Source organism: Gracilinanus agilis, chromosome 3 (genome assembly GCF_016433145.1).
Source record: "Gracilinanus agilis isolate LMUSP501 chromosome 3, AgileGrace, whole genome shotgun sequence".
In the NCBI taxonomy this organism is placed as follows: Eukaryota; Metazoa; Chordata; class Mammalia; order Didelphimorphia; family Didelphidae; genus Gracilinanus; species Gracilinanus agilis.
The window spans coordinates 236,019,799-236,038,333 of NC_058132.1; the positions used below are offsets into that span (position 1 = coordinate 236,019,799).

General features: G+C 36.7%; 1 protein-coding gene across 2 annotated transcripts in view; it reads right to left on the bottom strand.

The window, feature by feature from the left end:
* Nucleotides 1–8,012, bottom strand: part of NUP35 (nucleoporin 35) — a 44,448-nt gene extending 36,436 nt beyond the window's left edge. For both annotated transcript variants that reach the window (XM_044666469.1, XM_044666468.1), the window contains exons 1-2: nt 7,959–8,012; nt 782–952 (exon numbers count right to left, since the gene is read on the bottom strand). In XM_044666469.1, the coding sequence (XP_044522404.1) occupies nt 782–952; nt 7,959–7,998 (211 nt within the window). In that variant the 5' untranslated portion in view covers nt 7,999–8,012. The remainder of the gene's footprint in view (nt 1–781; nt 953–7,958) is intronic.
* Between the last annotated feature and the right edge of the window lie 10,523 nt (nt 8,013–18,535).

Genomic DNA, 18,535 nt, shown 5'->3' on the forward strand with positions numbered 1-18,535 from the left:
CAAAAGGGTTATTAAAAAAAACTGTGCATACTCTTTGTTCCTGTAATATCACTACTAGGTCTGTATCCCAAAGAAATAAAAAGGGGGAAAGGACCTACTTGTACAAAAATACTTATAGCTCTTTTTGTAGTGGCAAAGAATTGGAAATTGAAGGGATGTCCATCAATTGGGGAATGGCTGAACAAATTGTGGTATATGTTGGTAATGGAATACTATTGTGCTATAAGAAATAAGCATGATTTCAGAAAAAGCTGTTAAGATCTGCAGGAACTGATGCAGAATGAAATAAGCAGAACTGGGAGAATACTGTACATAATAAAAGCAACAATGGATGATGATCATCTGTGAAAACTTGGCTACTCTCAGCACTGCAGTGATCTGGGACAATCCTGAAAGACTTATGACAGGGAATGCTATCCACCTTCAGAGAAAGAACTGGGAGTTATCTTTCATATCAGTGTGTTTATAGTTTATTTGGGGATTTGGTTATGTATGAGTTTGTTCTTACAATAGTGACCAATATGTTTTGCATGACAATCAAAATATCAAAAAAATAAGTCAGATTCTAACAAAACTGGAATCAGTTTTGCTTTGTGCCTCCTGTGCAAATTTAAGCGGCTCACTATACCTCTATGGGCCTTTGCAAGCTCATTAGTTGAATGGGCATTAGATTAGACAATGACTTTAACATCATGAAAATTTTTCTAATGAATATAAAATGTTGTAAACTGTAGCATGCATATACTGTTTATTCTCAAAATTATCTTAAATAATTACCCACCTGCAAGTAAAGGTGACCTCATTTCCATAACCCCAACAGAAGGGCCACTGAAAGATCGAGGCTGGGGAGTTGCTGGAGCTGGCAAATCTCCCATTAAAAAGCCAGGTAAGAATTGTGCATTCACTCCTGGCTTTGGGGAAGTAGGTGAACCCAACAACATTGGTTCAGCTCCTAAATTGTTACATAAAAACAAAATTAATAAAATACATCTATAATCATCCACCCCAAGTGATTAAAGGAATTTTGAGAAAACCAAAATTTTCAGTATCCATTTTTAAATTATATGAAAATATTATTTTAGCAAGCTTTTCATTTAATGTGTACAATTAAACTACAGATAACTTCAAAGTCTGTGACACACCCTGAATCTAAGGAAAAACATTCCTTGTTAAATAAAGTCTTTAAATAACTAATAGAAATAAGTTATAAAAATTACTTCCTGGTGGAAGGGCCAGAATTCCACATGCCATAACAATCCTAATGATGTAATAATAATTGACATGCATATATACAAACTCCTAGCAAACCTGGGCTTTTCTATGTTACATCCTACATTTCTCCCATACACATAAAAAGCAGCTTATATGTATGTAGTAATTATATTTGCATCATATAACAAGACAAACAAAAAATATTAAAAAGGATTGTTCAATTCTTTGCCAATATTCTTATACTATACTGTTCAATTGCAATCACATTCTTTCTTAAAACATAATAGTGTAATTTTGGTAAAACCACATAGGTCAAAAAAGTTTCTAGACCAGTGATGGGCAAACTTTTTAAAGGGGGGACCAAAGGAAAGGAAATACTCATCTGCCAGTCTGTTTCTAAGGCAACTCTTTCCAAGTTTCATTGTTTTGTATTCTCATTGTATTCGTCAGATTAGGAATAATGTCTCACAGAGCTGAATAGAACATTTTAGGGGGCCACATGTGGCCCACAGGCCATAGTTTGCCCATCACTGCTCTAGACTAATAAAAGACATGCCCTCTTTCCCTTTCCTCCTCTCAATCACTACTAGTAACTAAATGTTTGTTGAGCAAATAACATCAAGTTAAAAGAGTTAAGTGACATCTTAATACTTTACTTTTTAAATTTTGTATTTAAATTTTGTATTTTAGATAGATTTTTCAAATCAGTAATATACAATAAGAAGAGGGATGATGAGTATGTGAAGAAAAAACTAATTTTTCTACTAGTTTTTATTCAATATAGTTTCCCCAAAATTGTTATATGAAATACTGTTTAAAAGATGTCATGTACAAAATTGGGACACTAATGCATTGTTGGTGGAGTTGTGAACTGATCTCCCCTTTATATGGTCTTTATTTCTTCCAGTTCATCTGATATCCTTAAATCATTTTTCTAATCCATTATTTACTTTTAACAAGCATTAAAAATTTTTTTGAGTTCCAAATTCTTTTCTTCTGGCCCCTCCCCAGACAAAAAGATGGGGAAAAGGAAAAAAAATTGTAATAAATTATCTTCACCATCTCTGATGGAAGTACTCTTATCTCAGCTCCAGGCATTTTCTCTGGCTTTCCCTCAAGCCTAGAATTTTTATCTCCAACTCCTGACTTCCCTGGCTTCCTTCAAGTCCCAGCTAAAATCCCACCATCTACAGGAAGCCTGTCCCAGTCCATCTGAATCCTAATGCCTTCTCTCTGTTGATTATTTTCTATTTATCTTGTACTGGCTTGACTGTACATATTTTTTACATGGTATCTTTATTAGACTGGGACCTCCTTGAGGGGAGGGAATGACTGTCTTTTGTCTTTTTTTGTACTCCAACATTTAGCACAGTGCCTGACACATAAGAGCCATTTAATAAATGCTCATCAATTGGCTGACCATCAGGAACAGTCAAACAGCCATATATGGACATCAATCTAAGATGTGCTTACTAAGGAAGTAGAAATGACATTAAGATAGAAAAAAGAAACGCTAAAAAAACAACTAGAGTGTAACAAGTGTATACAAGGAGGTCTGTGACAATTTTGAGGATCCTGTGGGTGAAATTATCAAGGAATCTGAAAGAAAACAAAAATCAAATGTGTAGAGGGAAAAAAACACCTCAGCCACTATTATTATAAAAAATGAAAGGTGAATAGAAGATCAAGAATTACTGAACCACATGTCAATATTATCCAACTCTATAAAATTTTTTTAAAATAATTATGCTAGGGGGCAGCTGGGTAGCTCAGTGGATTGAGAGTCAGGCCTAGAGACGGGAGGTCCTAGGTTCAAATCCAGCCTCAGACACATCCCAGCTGTGTGACCCTGGGCAAGTCACTTGACCCCCATTGTCCACCCTTACCACTCTTCCAAGTAGGAGCCAATACACAGAAGTTAAGGGTTTAAATAAAAATAAAAATAATTATGATATACAAGGATATCTATGACATCCTTGATAGAGGTACTAGGAAGCATTAGATAAGCTTTTGAAAATAATATTCTAAAATAAACCACATCTTCAACCTCACCCACTTGACCAAAAGACTTAAACCAAGACTGAAAGAATACAAGATCCCAACTGTGCTGTTTGTTGACTATAAAAATAAATTTGATTAATAGCACAAAATGCCACATTAGCAGTTCTCCAATACACAAGATTCTTCTGAGATAACTTTGCTTGAATGGCCTAATTATTGATTTTAAATGAACTATAAAACAGAATATGTAAGAAAAATATTCACCAGTTAAACAAGAGTGCCACATCTTGGTTCCTGTGAAATGCTTCTTAAATTGAATATGAAGACAGCATGATGTAGTGAAAAGTGGGGCAACACAATAGTCAAAGGAGAATGCTGACTGGCATCTTTGTGATGTCAAAAGAACTAAAGGAAAGTGCGCAGCTCATTGGGTGGACACTCTGTGAAGAACTTATGGGAGGATATCAACAAGAGTAACATGTGATGAGCAAGTATGTATGGACTGTGAACTGGATCATTAGAGAGAAAATCCAAATTGATGAAATCATAGATGCTTTTGAGTATTACTGCTAACTTCAACTCCTAGATTTTTAATTTATTTCATAATAACTGACATATATGTGTGTATGTACACATACATATATATAGCATTTTTGTTTTTATAGAAGTATTAACACATATCATCTCATTTGAATCTGACAATCCTAAAGCAGGTGCTAAAAACCAATTAGATATAACCCAAACACTTTACCATAGAAGTACATAGCTGCCACAGAGCAAACAGCCAAAGAAAATACTGAATTTTTTTTAAAATGTACTATATTGCTCAGTCGTTTCAGTCTATCCAGCTCTTTGTGACACCTTTTGGGGTTTTCTTGGCAAAGATACTGGAAGTGGTCTGCCATTCCTTCTCCAGCTCATTTTACAGATGAGGAACTGAGGCAGAATTAAGTGATTTTCCCAGGGTCACAAAGCTAGAAAGTATCTGAGGCCAGATGAACAGGAAGATGAGTAATCTTGACTCAAAGTCTGGCATTCTATCCACTGAGCCACCTAGATGGCCATAGTTACTCTCTCCATATCACTAAATAATTTCCACTCAAAACCTCTAGTCTCTCCTAAACTAAAGAAATCTTATTTCAATATCAGAAACCCATTTTTCAGAAAATAATTTCATATTCTCAAGTTTAATTTTAGTGATTTATAATTTAATAAAGCACAATTATTATTGACTTATATTAGGGATCCAAATTCTGACAACTTCAAAGTTTTCCTAATTACCACATATCTACTCTTGAAAATCTGAACTTTCCTCAGAATCTATCTGGTTCAGAAGGTTCCCTAAACTGAGGTTCATGAATAGATTTCAGGGAGTATATAAACTTAGATGTAAATGTGTTATTTACAATAAGAGATAGTCCCAGTTATTAGATGATTGAATAACTGTGTATAAGAAATAATCAGTAAGGGGGCAGCTGGGAGGTTCAGTGGATTGAGAGCCAGGCCTAGAGACAGGAGGTCCTAGGTTCAACTCTGGCCTCAGACACTTCTTAGCTGTGTGACCCTGGGCAAGTCACTTAACCCTCTTTACTATTCTTCTACCTTGGAACCAATACACAGTATTGATTCTAAAACAGAAGGTAAGGACTTAAAAAGAAATAAAAAATAATCAGTAAAAATAATCAAGACATAATAACAAAATGTGTTTGTTTTAGTAATTAAAGATTAATTCTTTGTGCAATTTTAACAGTGAGTATATACTATAGGGCAGTTGGGGTGTTAGGCAACTCAGACCCTTTACTCTTTGACTTTGAAACTCAGTTGCTGACCCTCTGGTACCAAAAAGGGGAAGTTCCCACAGTGGCCCTCACAACTGAGAAGAGTCAGACTCAAGACAAACTCATCTCATCACTGCTTATGCTTATAGTTACATTATAAATATTTATAAGTTATAAGACTCAGGGTCTCAGACCATACTGGGTGCATCTGCAGATCTCTTACTCTGACTGCAGCTCTCACAATAAAGTCAGACCTACTCAGATCTTTGCTTTTTTTTTTTTTTTTGACAGTCTCATATTTCAATAAAATATTGAGGCCATTCATCAAGAATTCCCAAGAGTTCCCTTTTTTCCTACCCTCTTTACCTCACATAATTCAGATGTCCTCTGCTACTACCTCTCTCACCAGTATCAAATAATGAGGTAGCCCTTCTCCTTATCAATTACTTGCACAAGTGATCACTTTCCACTTCATCTTCCTCACAGATAGCCTTCCCTTTTATCTCCACTCTCTCACTTACCTTCAATCACTCCATGTCTATGGACTCCACTATTTTGCTTACAAACATATTCATGTTTCCCCCATCTTCAAAAAAATTCTCTCTTGATCCATTCACCAATGTTATCTCATATCTCTCTTCCTTTCTGTAGCTAAACTCCTTGAAAAGACCATACATTTACAGCTGATTAACTTACACTTCAGTTCCTTTTACTGTCTTAACTCTAGTCTGGCTTCCAACTTCATCATTCAACTTAAGCGGTTCTAAGTTACCAACTGATTTCTTAATTGCCAAATCTAATGCCCTTCTTCCAATCTTCATCTTTGTGGACATATCTACACCCCTTGACACTAGAGATTAAGTTCTCCTTAATACTCTCTTCTAGATGTTTTTGTAACATTATTATATTCTGCTTCTCCTCCTACCTCTCTGACTGCTCTTCATTCTCCTTTGCTGGATCTTCAAAACCTGCTAACTTTGAGTGTCCCTTAAGGTTTTTCTGGACCCTTTTCTCTTCCCCTTTTTACTATTTCACTTGGTAATCTCATCAGCTCCATGAACTCAAATATCATCTCTATGTAGATGATATTCTAATTTATTTATCTCTCCTTTTACTCTCTGGCATCTCCAGAGTTGTATGATAACTCAACATGTCTAAAACTGAACTCTTTTCCCATCAACCTTTCCCTCTTCCAAAGTTCCATATCCACCAATCCCTCAGGATCACAATCTAGGTGTCATCCTTAAATTTATTTCCCTTCTGCCACCACTCTGGTACAGCCCCTTATCACCTCATGACTACATTACTGCAAAAGCCTGTGGACTGGTTTGCCTACAAGTCTCTCCCCTTTCCAAGCCATCCTCCACTCAGGTATAAAAGGGATCTTCCTAAAGCAGAGGCCTGACCATATTACTCCCTTCCTTAATAAACTCCAGTGGCTCCCTCTCAACTCCAAGGTCAAATATAAAATCTCTTGTTAACTGCCCTGTAATCTGCCTCCCCACCTTTTCAGTCTTCAGTACCTTACTCACCCCTCTTGCCAAGTATCACTGGCCTCCTTCCTGTTCCTCGCACAAAACACTCCATCTTACTCCAGGAAATTTCACTGGCTGTTGCCCATGTGTAGAATGCTCTTCCTCCTCATCTCTAATTCAGGACTTGCCTGGCTTCCTTCAAGTTCTAGCTAAAATTCTATCTTCTATACAGGAAACCTTTCCTGAATTCCCTTGGTTGTGGCCTCTCCTTGGTTGATTATTGCCAATGTATTTCATATAGCTTGTGCATACATAGTTTTTTTGCATATTGTCTGTCTGATTAAACTATGTTCCTTGAAAGTAGAAATTGTTTTGCCATTCTTGGTAACCACTAGGGCTTAAGCTCAGTGCCTTATGGAGCAGGTGATTAATAAATATTTGGTGATGCTATATATCTTGTATGTACATAGTTGGTTGCCTAGTGTCTTTCTCCTTAGAGAGTGAATTTGAAGGTAACTACTTTTTTTTTTTTTTTAACTTTATTTACATCCATCTCTGAGCACAGTATGTGGCACGGAGTAAGTGTTTACTAAATGTTTGTTAGGAGGACACCTAGGTGGTTCAGTGGATTCAGTGGATCTCTAAGCCAGGCTTAGAGATTGAGGTCCTGGGTTCAAATTTAACATGATTCGACACTTCCTGTGTGATCCTGGCCAAGTTATTTAATCCCCATTTCCTAGACCTTACCACTCTTCTGCCTTGGAATCAATATATAGTATAGATTCTAAGACGGAAGGTAAAGGTTTAAAAATTTTTTTTCTTTGTTGGTTGGGGCAGCTAGGCAGCATAATGAATAGAGTACCAGGCTGGTGTTGGGAGGGCCTGGGTTCAAATCTTACCTCGGGCACTTCCTATATGTGTGACCCTGGGAAGTCACTTAATCACGATTGCCTACTTCTAGCCGCTGCTGTCTTAAAACTAATACTTAGGCATATGGTAACGCTTTAAATAAATAAATGTTTGTTGACTGAAGAAAGCGTGTCAGCCCCAATTTCAGGAAACTATACCTCTCTTTAAAAAAGCCCTTCGTCTTCATGACATCCTTGGGACACATTTCCACAACACCTGTGGGAGACAGACAGATAGACCAACTCCGGAACTCCGCCCACCCTTGGCTCTAGCCAATCGCCTCCTCGCCCACGCTTTCAGGGCCAGGGTTAGATCCCAACCCCTGCTCACACCTTCCCCCGAAGTGGGGACCGCACAGAAGTGTGGGCGCAGGAGACGCAGCGGCCCCCGACCCCAACAGGAGGGGCGAGGGCACCCGCTAACCACTGCCTCGGGGCCGCGGCTGGGAGAGTAAGGGTCGGAGTCCACCCAGGTGAGGCGCGCACACTCGGAGCCAGAAGTCACGAAAAGCCTGGAACCTCCCTCCTGCCCCACTCGCCATTGGGCTCCTCCCGCCGAAACGACCGCGCCATCTGTCACTCACCTGTCGGAGGCGGTTGGGGCTCCACGGCGAAGGTAGCCATGACAGCAGCGAGCAGCGCTAACACCGGCTTTTCCCGATTTTCAAAAATGGCGGAAACGCTCCCCACGGGAAGGGGCGCGTGGTCTGATGGGTCTGCGTAACTTCCGGATCCGGGGGAGGCCGAGGGGCGGAAAAACCAGCTAGGGGCGGAGCAGAGAGTCTAATTTGTTTCTCAGAGTGGAGGGAATCTATCCTTAGTTTGTCCTTTCCTCTCCCCCTTCTCCTTCCCCTTCCCTGCATCCTGAGCTACTTTTTGAATATGCCAAATCCTGAGAAGTCCGAGCAGCTCCTTGGGGGGAAAAAATCCCTAATAAATACGGCATGGGAATCTCAGTCCTTTGCGGTTGGCGTTTACCCGGAAGGACAAAATCCATTACATTTTTTTTTGTTTGATTTTTTTAATTATTTTCAGTTAAAACCATTTTTCTCTCCCACCGCCCCTCCCCCATCTCCTCTTCCAATTAGTTATTTCAAACGAAGCCTTTTAGGCAAGTAGATGAGCGTTTTTTAAAGGCTTCCTATGACTGCCTGTTGGTGGGGATACAAACAAGGTCAAAAGGCACCCTTTGCTCCCGAGGAGCTTGAACCTAATTTAGGAAGCTATGTGTGAACAACTGTATAGAGATAGGACGGGAGCAGATAAATTGTGGGTCAGATCAAAGGGAATGAACTATTAGATTAAGGAGAATCAGGGGAAGTTCCTTGCCTTGAAGGATGCTAGGAAACGGAGACCAAAAGGTAGAGTATGGGGAACTTCTAATGAAAGTGCAAGGGAATTGAAAGATATTGTCTTCTACAAAGAAAAGCCTTTGGCCTTGTCCTCCTTTCTTTTTCTAATCTTTACCTTTCTAAACCTGAGTTTCCTCATATGTAAAATGAGGAGTTTGAACTAGATAACCTCTGATGTAACTTTCAGTGAGAACTCATCTAGTACAATCCTCTAGTTAGTTTCCTTGGATCACGGATTATTTTACAAATTAAACTAGAGACCTAGGAAATATAAGTGGCTTGTCCAAGATCACAAGAAGTAGCTAGGAAAGGATTCAAACCTGGGTCCTCCAACTCCAAACATAATACTCTATACCCTGATCCTTTCAAATTTGAACTACTGTAATAGCCCCTTTCTTCCCTTCAGTTTCCTGATCCTTCTTCCCATCTTCTAATTTATTCTACATTCCACCTCTGGACTAATTTATCCCAAATGCATCCTTGTACACTTTACCTACCTGCTGAGAAACTTTCAATAACTTTTCATTGATAATAAGAAAAGGTCTAAAATCCTTAGCCTGGTATTCAAGACCATCAGTATTCTGGCTCCTAACTTCAATTCAATTCTAAATTCAATCTTCAATGAATCTGTTTCTTTGCTATACAAACTATGCACTACAACTTAAAAGGTACAGCATAGAACATATTCCTAGAGTTAACCATACACTTTTCATAACACATCATTCTTTCTGCTTGATATTTTCAAGAATGTTCTCCTCAGTGTAACTATCTCCATTAGAAATTGTTGGGATTTTCTAGTTAGTGAAAATTTCACTGTACAGTAAACTGTCTGCAGAAGGAGGGCAGCAAAATATCAAAGGAAAGAGAAGTTTAGTTAATTCACCTTAATTTGTTTTTCTTTTATTCAAATTAATATTTACATTTACCTTTGGAAATAAAACAATACAGTAACTCCAATTTCTAAGCCATCATTTTGATACCTAATTTCTCTTTTTAATTGCTAGAGAAATATATAATCAGGCAAATTTCAACCCTAAATAAAGGGTACTTTTACTCATCTCAAGGATAACAGTGCAGTTGAAGAAAAGTTGCTTCCCATCTGCTAATGTTTTGTCACTATTTAAAATTTATAAATTTATATTAGCCACAATACTTTTTAAATCAATGACTTCATGAATGTGGGTACTTGCTGCCTGATACAGATTACAACCTCCTCACAATTTAGTAAATAGTTCTCATGGGTTGCTTTAGATGGAAACATTCATCACTTATTGGCCACTCTTCTTAAGAGGAGCCTCTCTGAATATTAGTTAGACTGATCCTCAGAAGACAAACACAAGAAGTTATTAGCCCAGTATTCAAATCCTGTTTGCCATAGTAATATTTATGACAGTTTGTAATTCATCAATATATGTAACCCATGGTCATCTCCACACCAAAAATGAGTCCTCAGAATAGAATTCTAATGAAGGACTTTATATAATTATATGGCTAATAACTTTTTTTATTAACATTTATTAATATACATTTTTAACATGGTTACCTGATTCATGCTCCTCCTATCCCCTTCACCACCACCCCCCCCACCCCCCCCCGCCCATGGCTGATGCGCATTTCCACTAGTTTTGTCATGTGTCCTTGATCAAGACCAATTTCCCAAATTGTTGGTAGTTGCATTGGTGTGGTAGTTTCGAGTCCACACCCTCAATCACATCCACCCCAACCCTTGCGTTCAAGCAGTTGTTTTTCTTATATTTTTCCTCTCCTGCAGTCCTTCCTCTGAATGTGGGTAGCATCTTTACCATAAATCCCTCAGAATTGTCCTGGGTCATTGTATTGCTGCTGGTACAGCGGTCCATTACATTCAATTTTACCACAGTATATCAGTCTCTGTGTACAATGTTCTTCTGGCTCTGCTCCTTTCGCTCTGCATCAGTTCCCGGAGGTCTCTCCAGTTCGCCTGGAATTCCTCCAGTTTATTATTCCTTTTAGCACAATAGTATTCCATCACCCGCATATACCACAGTTTGTTCAGCCATTCCCCAATTGAAGGACATACCCTTCTTTTCCAATTTATTGCCACCACAAAAAGCGCAGCTATAAATATTTTCGTACAAGTCTGTTTATCTATGATCTCTTTGGGGTACACACCCAGCAATGGTATGGCTGGATTAAAGGGCAGGCATTCTTTTATAGCCCTTTGAGCATGGTTCCAAATTGCCAGCCAGAATGGCTGTATCAGTTCACAGCTCCACCAGCAATGCATTAATGTCCCAATTTTGCCACATCCCCTCCAGCATTCATTACTCTCCCCTTCTTTCATTTTAGCCAGTCGGCTAGGTGTGAGGTGATACCTCAGAGTTGTTTTGATTTGCATTTCTCTAATTATTAGAGATTTGGAACACTTTCTCATGTGCTTATTGATACTTTTGATTTCTTTACCTGAAAATTGCCTATTCATGTCTCTTGCCCATTTATCAATTGGGGAATGGCTTGATTTTTTATACAATTGCTTTAACTCCTTGTATATTTGAGTAATTAGACCCCTGTCAGAGTTTTTCGTTATAAAGATTTTTTCCCAATTTGTTGTTTCCCTTCTGATTTTGACTACATTGTTTTTGTTTGTACAAAAACTTTTTAGTTTAATATAATCAAAACCATTTAATTTACATTTTGTGATTTTCTCTAACTCTTGCTTGGTTTTAAAGTCTTTCCTTTCCCAGAGATCTGACAAGTATACTATTCTGTGTTCACTTAACTTGTTTATAGTTTCCCTCTTTATATTCAAGTCGTTCACCCATTCTGAATTTATCTTGGTGTAGGGTGTGAGATGTTGATCTAGACCTAATCTCTCCCATATTGTTTTCCAAATTTCCCAGCAGTTTTTGTCAAATAGTGGATTCATGTCCCAAAAGTTGGGCTCTTTGGGTTTATCATACACTGTCTTGCTGATGTCATGTATCCCAAGTCTATTCCATTGATCCTCCTCTCTATCTCTTAGCCAGTACCATATTGTTTTGATGACTGCTGCTTTATAATGGCTAATATCTTTTTCCTTAAAATGCAGCATTGTTCTAAGTAGGTTACCTTATTTTTACAAAAATTTGGCTTACACAGAACTTTACTGTGGGCTCTAATTTCTGATTTTATCTTTCTGGACTAAATTTAATGATACTTCCAGCTAAAAATGAGCTTAATTAAAATTTCCTTAATGTGATCAAGCTAACTTCTTTTATATAATAAACTGAATATGAGTCATTGAAAAAGAGTGGCTGGGTGACTACTTGTTTATCCTTTAGAGCAGATTCTTTTTAAGCAGGGATTAGACAAGATGGCTACTAGGTTCCCTTCCAATTCTGAAGTTCTACAATTCATCAGAATTAAAAAGCATTTAAGTTTTTACTGTATGACAAGTCAATGTGCTGAGTGTTGATGTAGGTTACCATGCAGACAGGTTGGTATACAGAGGTGTTGATAGGTTGCTATAAAGATGTAGGCAGGAGCTCTGCAAAAGGAGAGCCAGCATAGGCACAGTAGCACAATGGACTAGAGACTTTCCCTTCTTGGGAGTTTCCACAGAACAAAATTTGACCAAAAGTTGCCCCAGGGTGTTTAACATATTATTAGCATAACATTTGCATCATGTTTCTCAGTCACCAACCAGTGGATAAATAAGATGAATCATGGGTAAAGCCATTCAACTCAAAAGTGAGCCATAAGTAAAGTGACAGTTCCTTGGGTACACCAAGGACACAACTGCCCAAGCAATTGATTCCTTCCCTGACAACCAAGCAAGAAAAAAGCATTCCTGAAAACTACTTTGGGCCTTTCCATCACCACAGCAACTCCATCACCAGGGCTATTCCACCACCTTCCTCTTTCAATAAAGCTTGTTCCCTTGCCATGGAGATTGCCTGAGCTGTCAGTTCTTTGGAGAAGACTCAAATCTCACTGCCCACATTAGTAGTAATAAGAACACAAAGAAAAAGCAAAAACTACCTGTCCTCAAGGACTTCTATTTGAGAGTTAAAGATGATACCAAGATTGTAAGTCTGGATGACCAGAAGGATGGTGGGAATATCTATAATAATAGGGATGTTTTAGTGAAAGAGAGGGACCACGGGGGATGATGATAAGTTCTATTTTTAACATATTAAATTTGACATTGCTATAAAATATCCAATTCAAATTATCCCATAAACAGTTGACAATGCAATACTGGAGCTCAAGACATAGTCTGCTGCTAGGTATATAGATCTGGGAATCATCTATAACGATAATTGAACCCATTAGAGGTAATGAGATAACTAAGTGAGTATAGAGAGAAAAGGAAAGAGGGCATTGGATAGTCTCTTGGAGTGGCATGACATAGATGACAATCTAGTAAAAGCAATTGAAATGAGAAGTTAGACCAATAAGAGAACCAAGATAATGCAACAAATATTGCAGAGAAGTCAAAAGGATAAGAATTAAGAAAGATCATGGGGCAGCTAGATGGCTCAGTAGGTTGAGAGCCAGGCCAAGAAATGGGAGTTTCTGGGTTCAGATCTGGCCTCAAATACTTCCTAGCTGTGCAACCTTGAACAAGTCACTTAACCTCCATTGTCTAGCCGTTACCACTCTTCTGCCTTGGAACCAACACACAGTATTGATTCTAAGACTAACAGTTTTGAAAAGAAAAGAAAAGATCATTAGTAACTTTGGAGGATGCAGTTTCAGTTCAATAAGGAGGATGGATGGGCATGCAAATCAAAAAAGTAGAAAGTGAACAAATTAAAAATCCCCAGATGAAAATTAAATTAGAGATCATAAAAATTAAAGGACAAATTAATAAAATTGAGAGTAAAAGAACTATTGAATTAATAAGACCAGAAGCTGGTACTTTGAAAAAACAAATAAAATTGACAAAGTACTAGTCAATCTAATAAAAAAAAAAAAAAAGGAAAAAATTAACAGTATCAAAGATGAAAAGGGAGACCTCACCTCTACTGAATAGGGAATTAAGGCAATCATTAAAAACTATTTTGCCCAACTATATGGCAATAAATATAGCAACTTAGGTGATATGGATGAATATTTACAAAAATATAAATTGCCTAGATTAACAGCAGAAGAAATAGAATACTTAATCCAATATCAGAAAAAGAAATTGAACAAACCATCAAAGAACTCCCTAAGAAAAAATCCCCAGGACCAGATGGATTCACAAGTGAATTCTATCAAAAACATTCAAAGAACAACAAATCCTAGTACTATACAAATTATTTGCCATAATAAGCAAAAAAGAAGTTCTACCAAATTCCTTTTATGACACAAATATGGTACTGATCCCAAAGCTAGGTAGATCAGAAACAAAGAAAACTACAGATCAATCTCCTTAATGAACCTATGCAAAAATCTTAAATAGAATACTAGCAAAAAGACTCCAGCAAGTGATCATGAGCTTTATTCATTATGATCAGGTGAGATTTATACCAGGAATGCAAGGATGGTTCAACATTAGAAAAACCATCCACATAATTGACCATATCAACAAGCTAAGGAACAAAAATTAATTGATTATCTCAATAGATGCTGAAAAAACCTTTGACAAAATACAACACCTATTCCTATTGAAAATACTAGAAAGTATAGGAATAGAAGGGCCTTTCCCAAAAATAACAAATAGTATTTATCTTAAACCATCAACAAGCATCATATGCAATGGGGACAAATTAGAAGCATTCCCAATAAGATCAGGAGTGAAACAAGGATGCCCATTATCACCTCTATGATTTAACATTGTACTAGAAACACTAGCAGTAGCAATTAGAGAAGAAAAAGAAATTGAAGGTATCAAAATAGGCATTGAGAAGAACAAGCTATCACTCTTTGCAGATGATATGATAGTCTACTTAAAAAATTCTAGAGAATCAACTAAAAAATTAGTGAAAATAATCAACAACTTTAGTAAAGTTGCAGGACACAAAATAAATACATATAAATCATCAGTATTTCTATATATTTCCAACACATCTCAGCAGCAAGAGTTAGAAAGAGAAATACCATTCAAAATCACCCTAGACAATATAAAATTCTTAGGAAACTATCTACCAAAACAAACACAGGAATTATATGAACACAACTATGAAACACTTTCCAAACAATTAAAACTAGATCTAAACAATTGGGAAAACATTGATTGCTCATGGGTAGGATGAGCTAACATAATAAGATGACCATTCTACCCAAATTAATTTACTTATTTAGTGCCATACCTATCAAACTACCAAAAAACTTTTTTAAGTTTTTTAAAACTTAAATTAAAACTTTTTTAATTAGAAAAAACTATAACAAAGTTCATATGGAAGAACAAAAGATCAAGATATCAAGGGGAAATAATGAAAAAAAAAAACGCAAAGGAAGGTGGCCTAGCAGTACCAGATATTAAACTATACTATAAAGCAGCAGCCATCAAAACTATATGGTACTGGCTAAGAGATAGAAGGGAGGATCAGTGGAATAGACTTGGGATAACTAGTGTCAGTAAGACAGTCTATGATAAACCCAAAGAGCCCAGTTTTGGGGACAAAAATCCACTATTTGACAAAAACTGCTGGGAAAAGTGGAAAACAATATGGGAGAGATTAGGTTTAGACCAACATCTCACACCCTACAACAAGATAAATTCAGAATGGGTGAATGATTTGAATATAAAGAAGGAAACTATAAGTAAATTAGGCAAACACAGAATAGTATACTTGTCAGACCTTCGGGAAAGGAAAGATTTTAAAACAAAGCAAGAGTTAGAAATGTAAATATGTAAAAATAAAAAAATGTAAAATAAATAATTTTGATTACATTAAATTAAAAAGGTTTTGTACAAACAAAACTAATGCAACAAAATTAGAAGGGAATCAACAAATTGGGAAAAAATCTTTATAACAAAAAACTCTGACAAAGGTCTAATTACTCAAATGTATAAGGAACTAAATCAATTGTACAAAAAATCAAGCCATTCCCCAATTGATAAATGGGCAAGGGACATGAATAGACAATTTTCAGATAAAGAAATCAAAACTATCAATAAGCACATGAAAAAGTGTTCTAAATCTCTTTTAATTAGAGAAATGCAAATCAAAACAACTCTGAGGTACCACCTCACACCTAGCAGATTGACTAAAATGACAGCAAAGGAAAGTGGTGAATGTTGGAGAGGATGTGGCAAAATTGGGACATTAGTGCATTGCTGGTGGAGTTGTGAATTGATCCAACCATTCTGGATGGCAATTTGGAACTATGCCCAAAGAGCTTTAAAAGACTGTCTGCTCTTTGATCCAGCCATACTACTGCTGGGTTTAGAGATCATAAGGAAAAAGATATGTACAAAAATATAGCTGCACTCTTCGTAGTGGCAAAAAACTGGAAAACAAGGGTATGCCCGTCAATTGGGGAATGGCTGAACAAATTGTGATATCTGCTGGTGATGGAATACTATTGTGCTCAAAGGAATAACAAACGGGAGGAATTCCATGTAAACTGGACTGACCTCCAGGAATTGATGCAGAGTGGAAGAAGCAGAACCAGGAGAATGTTGTACACAGAGACTGATATACACTGTGTTACAATAGAATGTAATGGACTTCTGTACTAGTAGCAATGCAATGACCCAGAGCAAGGCTGAAGGACATATGAGAAAGAAAACTATCCACGTCTAGAGAGAGAACTGTGGGAGTAGAAACTATGTTATGTGTCACAAAACCAGAATGTCAGAGACAAGAAATCCAGATATAAATTCCATACCAAATTATATGTTCTATCATATGTAATGGGCATTATGTTTCAATTCTTAATAGACTAAAACTCAATAGCACCATAAAAAAGGAATACATTCATATCAATGCTGTCATTAGCATGAAGAAGGGGCATGTAGAAAAACAACTGCTTGAACACATGAGTTGAGGGGGATATTATTGGAGATATAGAAGCTAAACAATTATCCTAGTGCAACTATCAATAATATGGAAATAGGTCTCGATCAATGATACATGTAAAACCTAGTGGAATTGCATGTCGGCTACAGGGGATGGGGGGGTTTGAGGAGAGGGAAAGAACATGAAACATGTAACCATGGGAAAATATTCTAAATAAAATAAATTAATTTTTAAAAAGGAGTATAGAAAGCAGACTGCACAGTTTTAGAAAAGAGTAGGAGTAAAAGATGTGAAGGAATCAAGTATGGATGGCTTTTTGAAATTTAGCTGAGGAGTCAGAGGATGATAGCTAATAAGCATGGCACAATCTAGTTGACTTTGAAGGAAGTGGGAAAGAGGACACTTAATAGACTCTTGGAGGGTACTCACTATTAGTGGCATGACATAATCTGCTGAAAGAGAAATTGTATTTTATCTCTTCTAGAACTTCAGCAGTAGCCTTTGGTCAAAAGTATTAAAGTTCTGACCCATTTCTTTTATAAATAAAAATAGTAATAGAGCATTATCATCTTGTCAAAAAATGCTCTGGAACAGAATTCCAAAAATGCTTGTCAAAAAATGCTCTAGAACAGAATTTCAAAAATTTCCCCATTATATAACTTCATGGTTAGAACAATCCATTTGACTTTTCTCTTCATCCTGGCTTAATCCTACCATCACTTGGTAGGAATAATGGATTTAGTTTATGAAATCCATTCCTATATGGCTGGATGCTATTATAACTTGTCATTCCTTCTCAACTTTCTCAACTAAAAGTTTGTGTTCCAACTACTTCCCACCAGCTTCTGTACATCTCAAGGTTTTTTTTATTATCCTCTGTAATTATTTTGACTAGTTTATTACCTAAAACCTTTTTATATGTGATTCTTAGTAAAGCTACTTTATCAACAAGTTTTAATTATTCTTCTCCAAAACAGCTAAGCTTATATGTAGAATACTACAATTAACTTAATGACTCTCAAGGATCTCTTATTAATAAATAATTGCCCATGTCTCTATTGTTTTCTCGCTGCTTTGTGCATTGCATTGGACTAGGAATTATGGCTTACAAAAGAAGTATAAAACACTGTTATACCACACCCAAAAAACCTTTCAATTCAGTTGAAGAAACAAGACATATACATATGAAATAATTTGTGGAAAAGAGAGCTACAAATCTGATTTTTGAAAAAAAGAACATGGGAAAAATTGATGATTATGTCAGAATGGAGAACTTTCCACCAATGAAGATGCAATCTCTCAATAACTTAGGTAAGTCCCTGAGAATTGTCTGAGGCACATAGAGATTTAACAACTTGCCCAGTGTAATATAGCTTAGACGTGCCAAGGACAGATTTTTAACCTAGGTCTTTCTGACTCCAAGCCCAATACTTTATCCACTAAATCCTTATTTCCTCTGTATGATATGTTATTTTTTAAAGTATTAAACTGAAAAGCATGAAAAGAGAATAAAAGAGTGTAGAGCTCTATGTGCCACAAGGCTTGGACATCTAACTTACAAAACTTCCCTATATAAATATGATGACTTCTGAACCATTGCCTTCTCTCTTCTCTTGACATCTATCCCTGCTAAAGTGAGATCAAGAAGAAACATGAATAAAAATAAGCAAGAATACATTTTACTTTTTTTTCCCCTACATTATCAATAAAAAATATACTAATTTGATGCTGTAGTAAAATGTAATTATATTATCCAATTTAGGTTGTACTTCTTATCTAAATCTGACTTTTGTTATTTTTCATACTATAATCTATGGTCCACAAAAGGCCTACTCCTGTGTTGTCAAATCTTTTCTGAGTTTGAATGCCCACAGGGCAAATTCAAGCTGTCTGTGA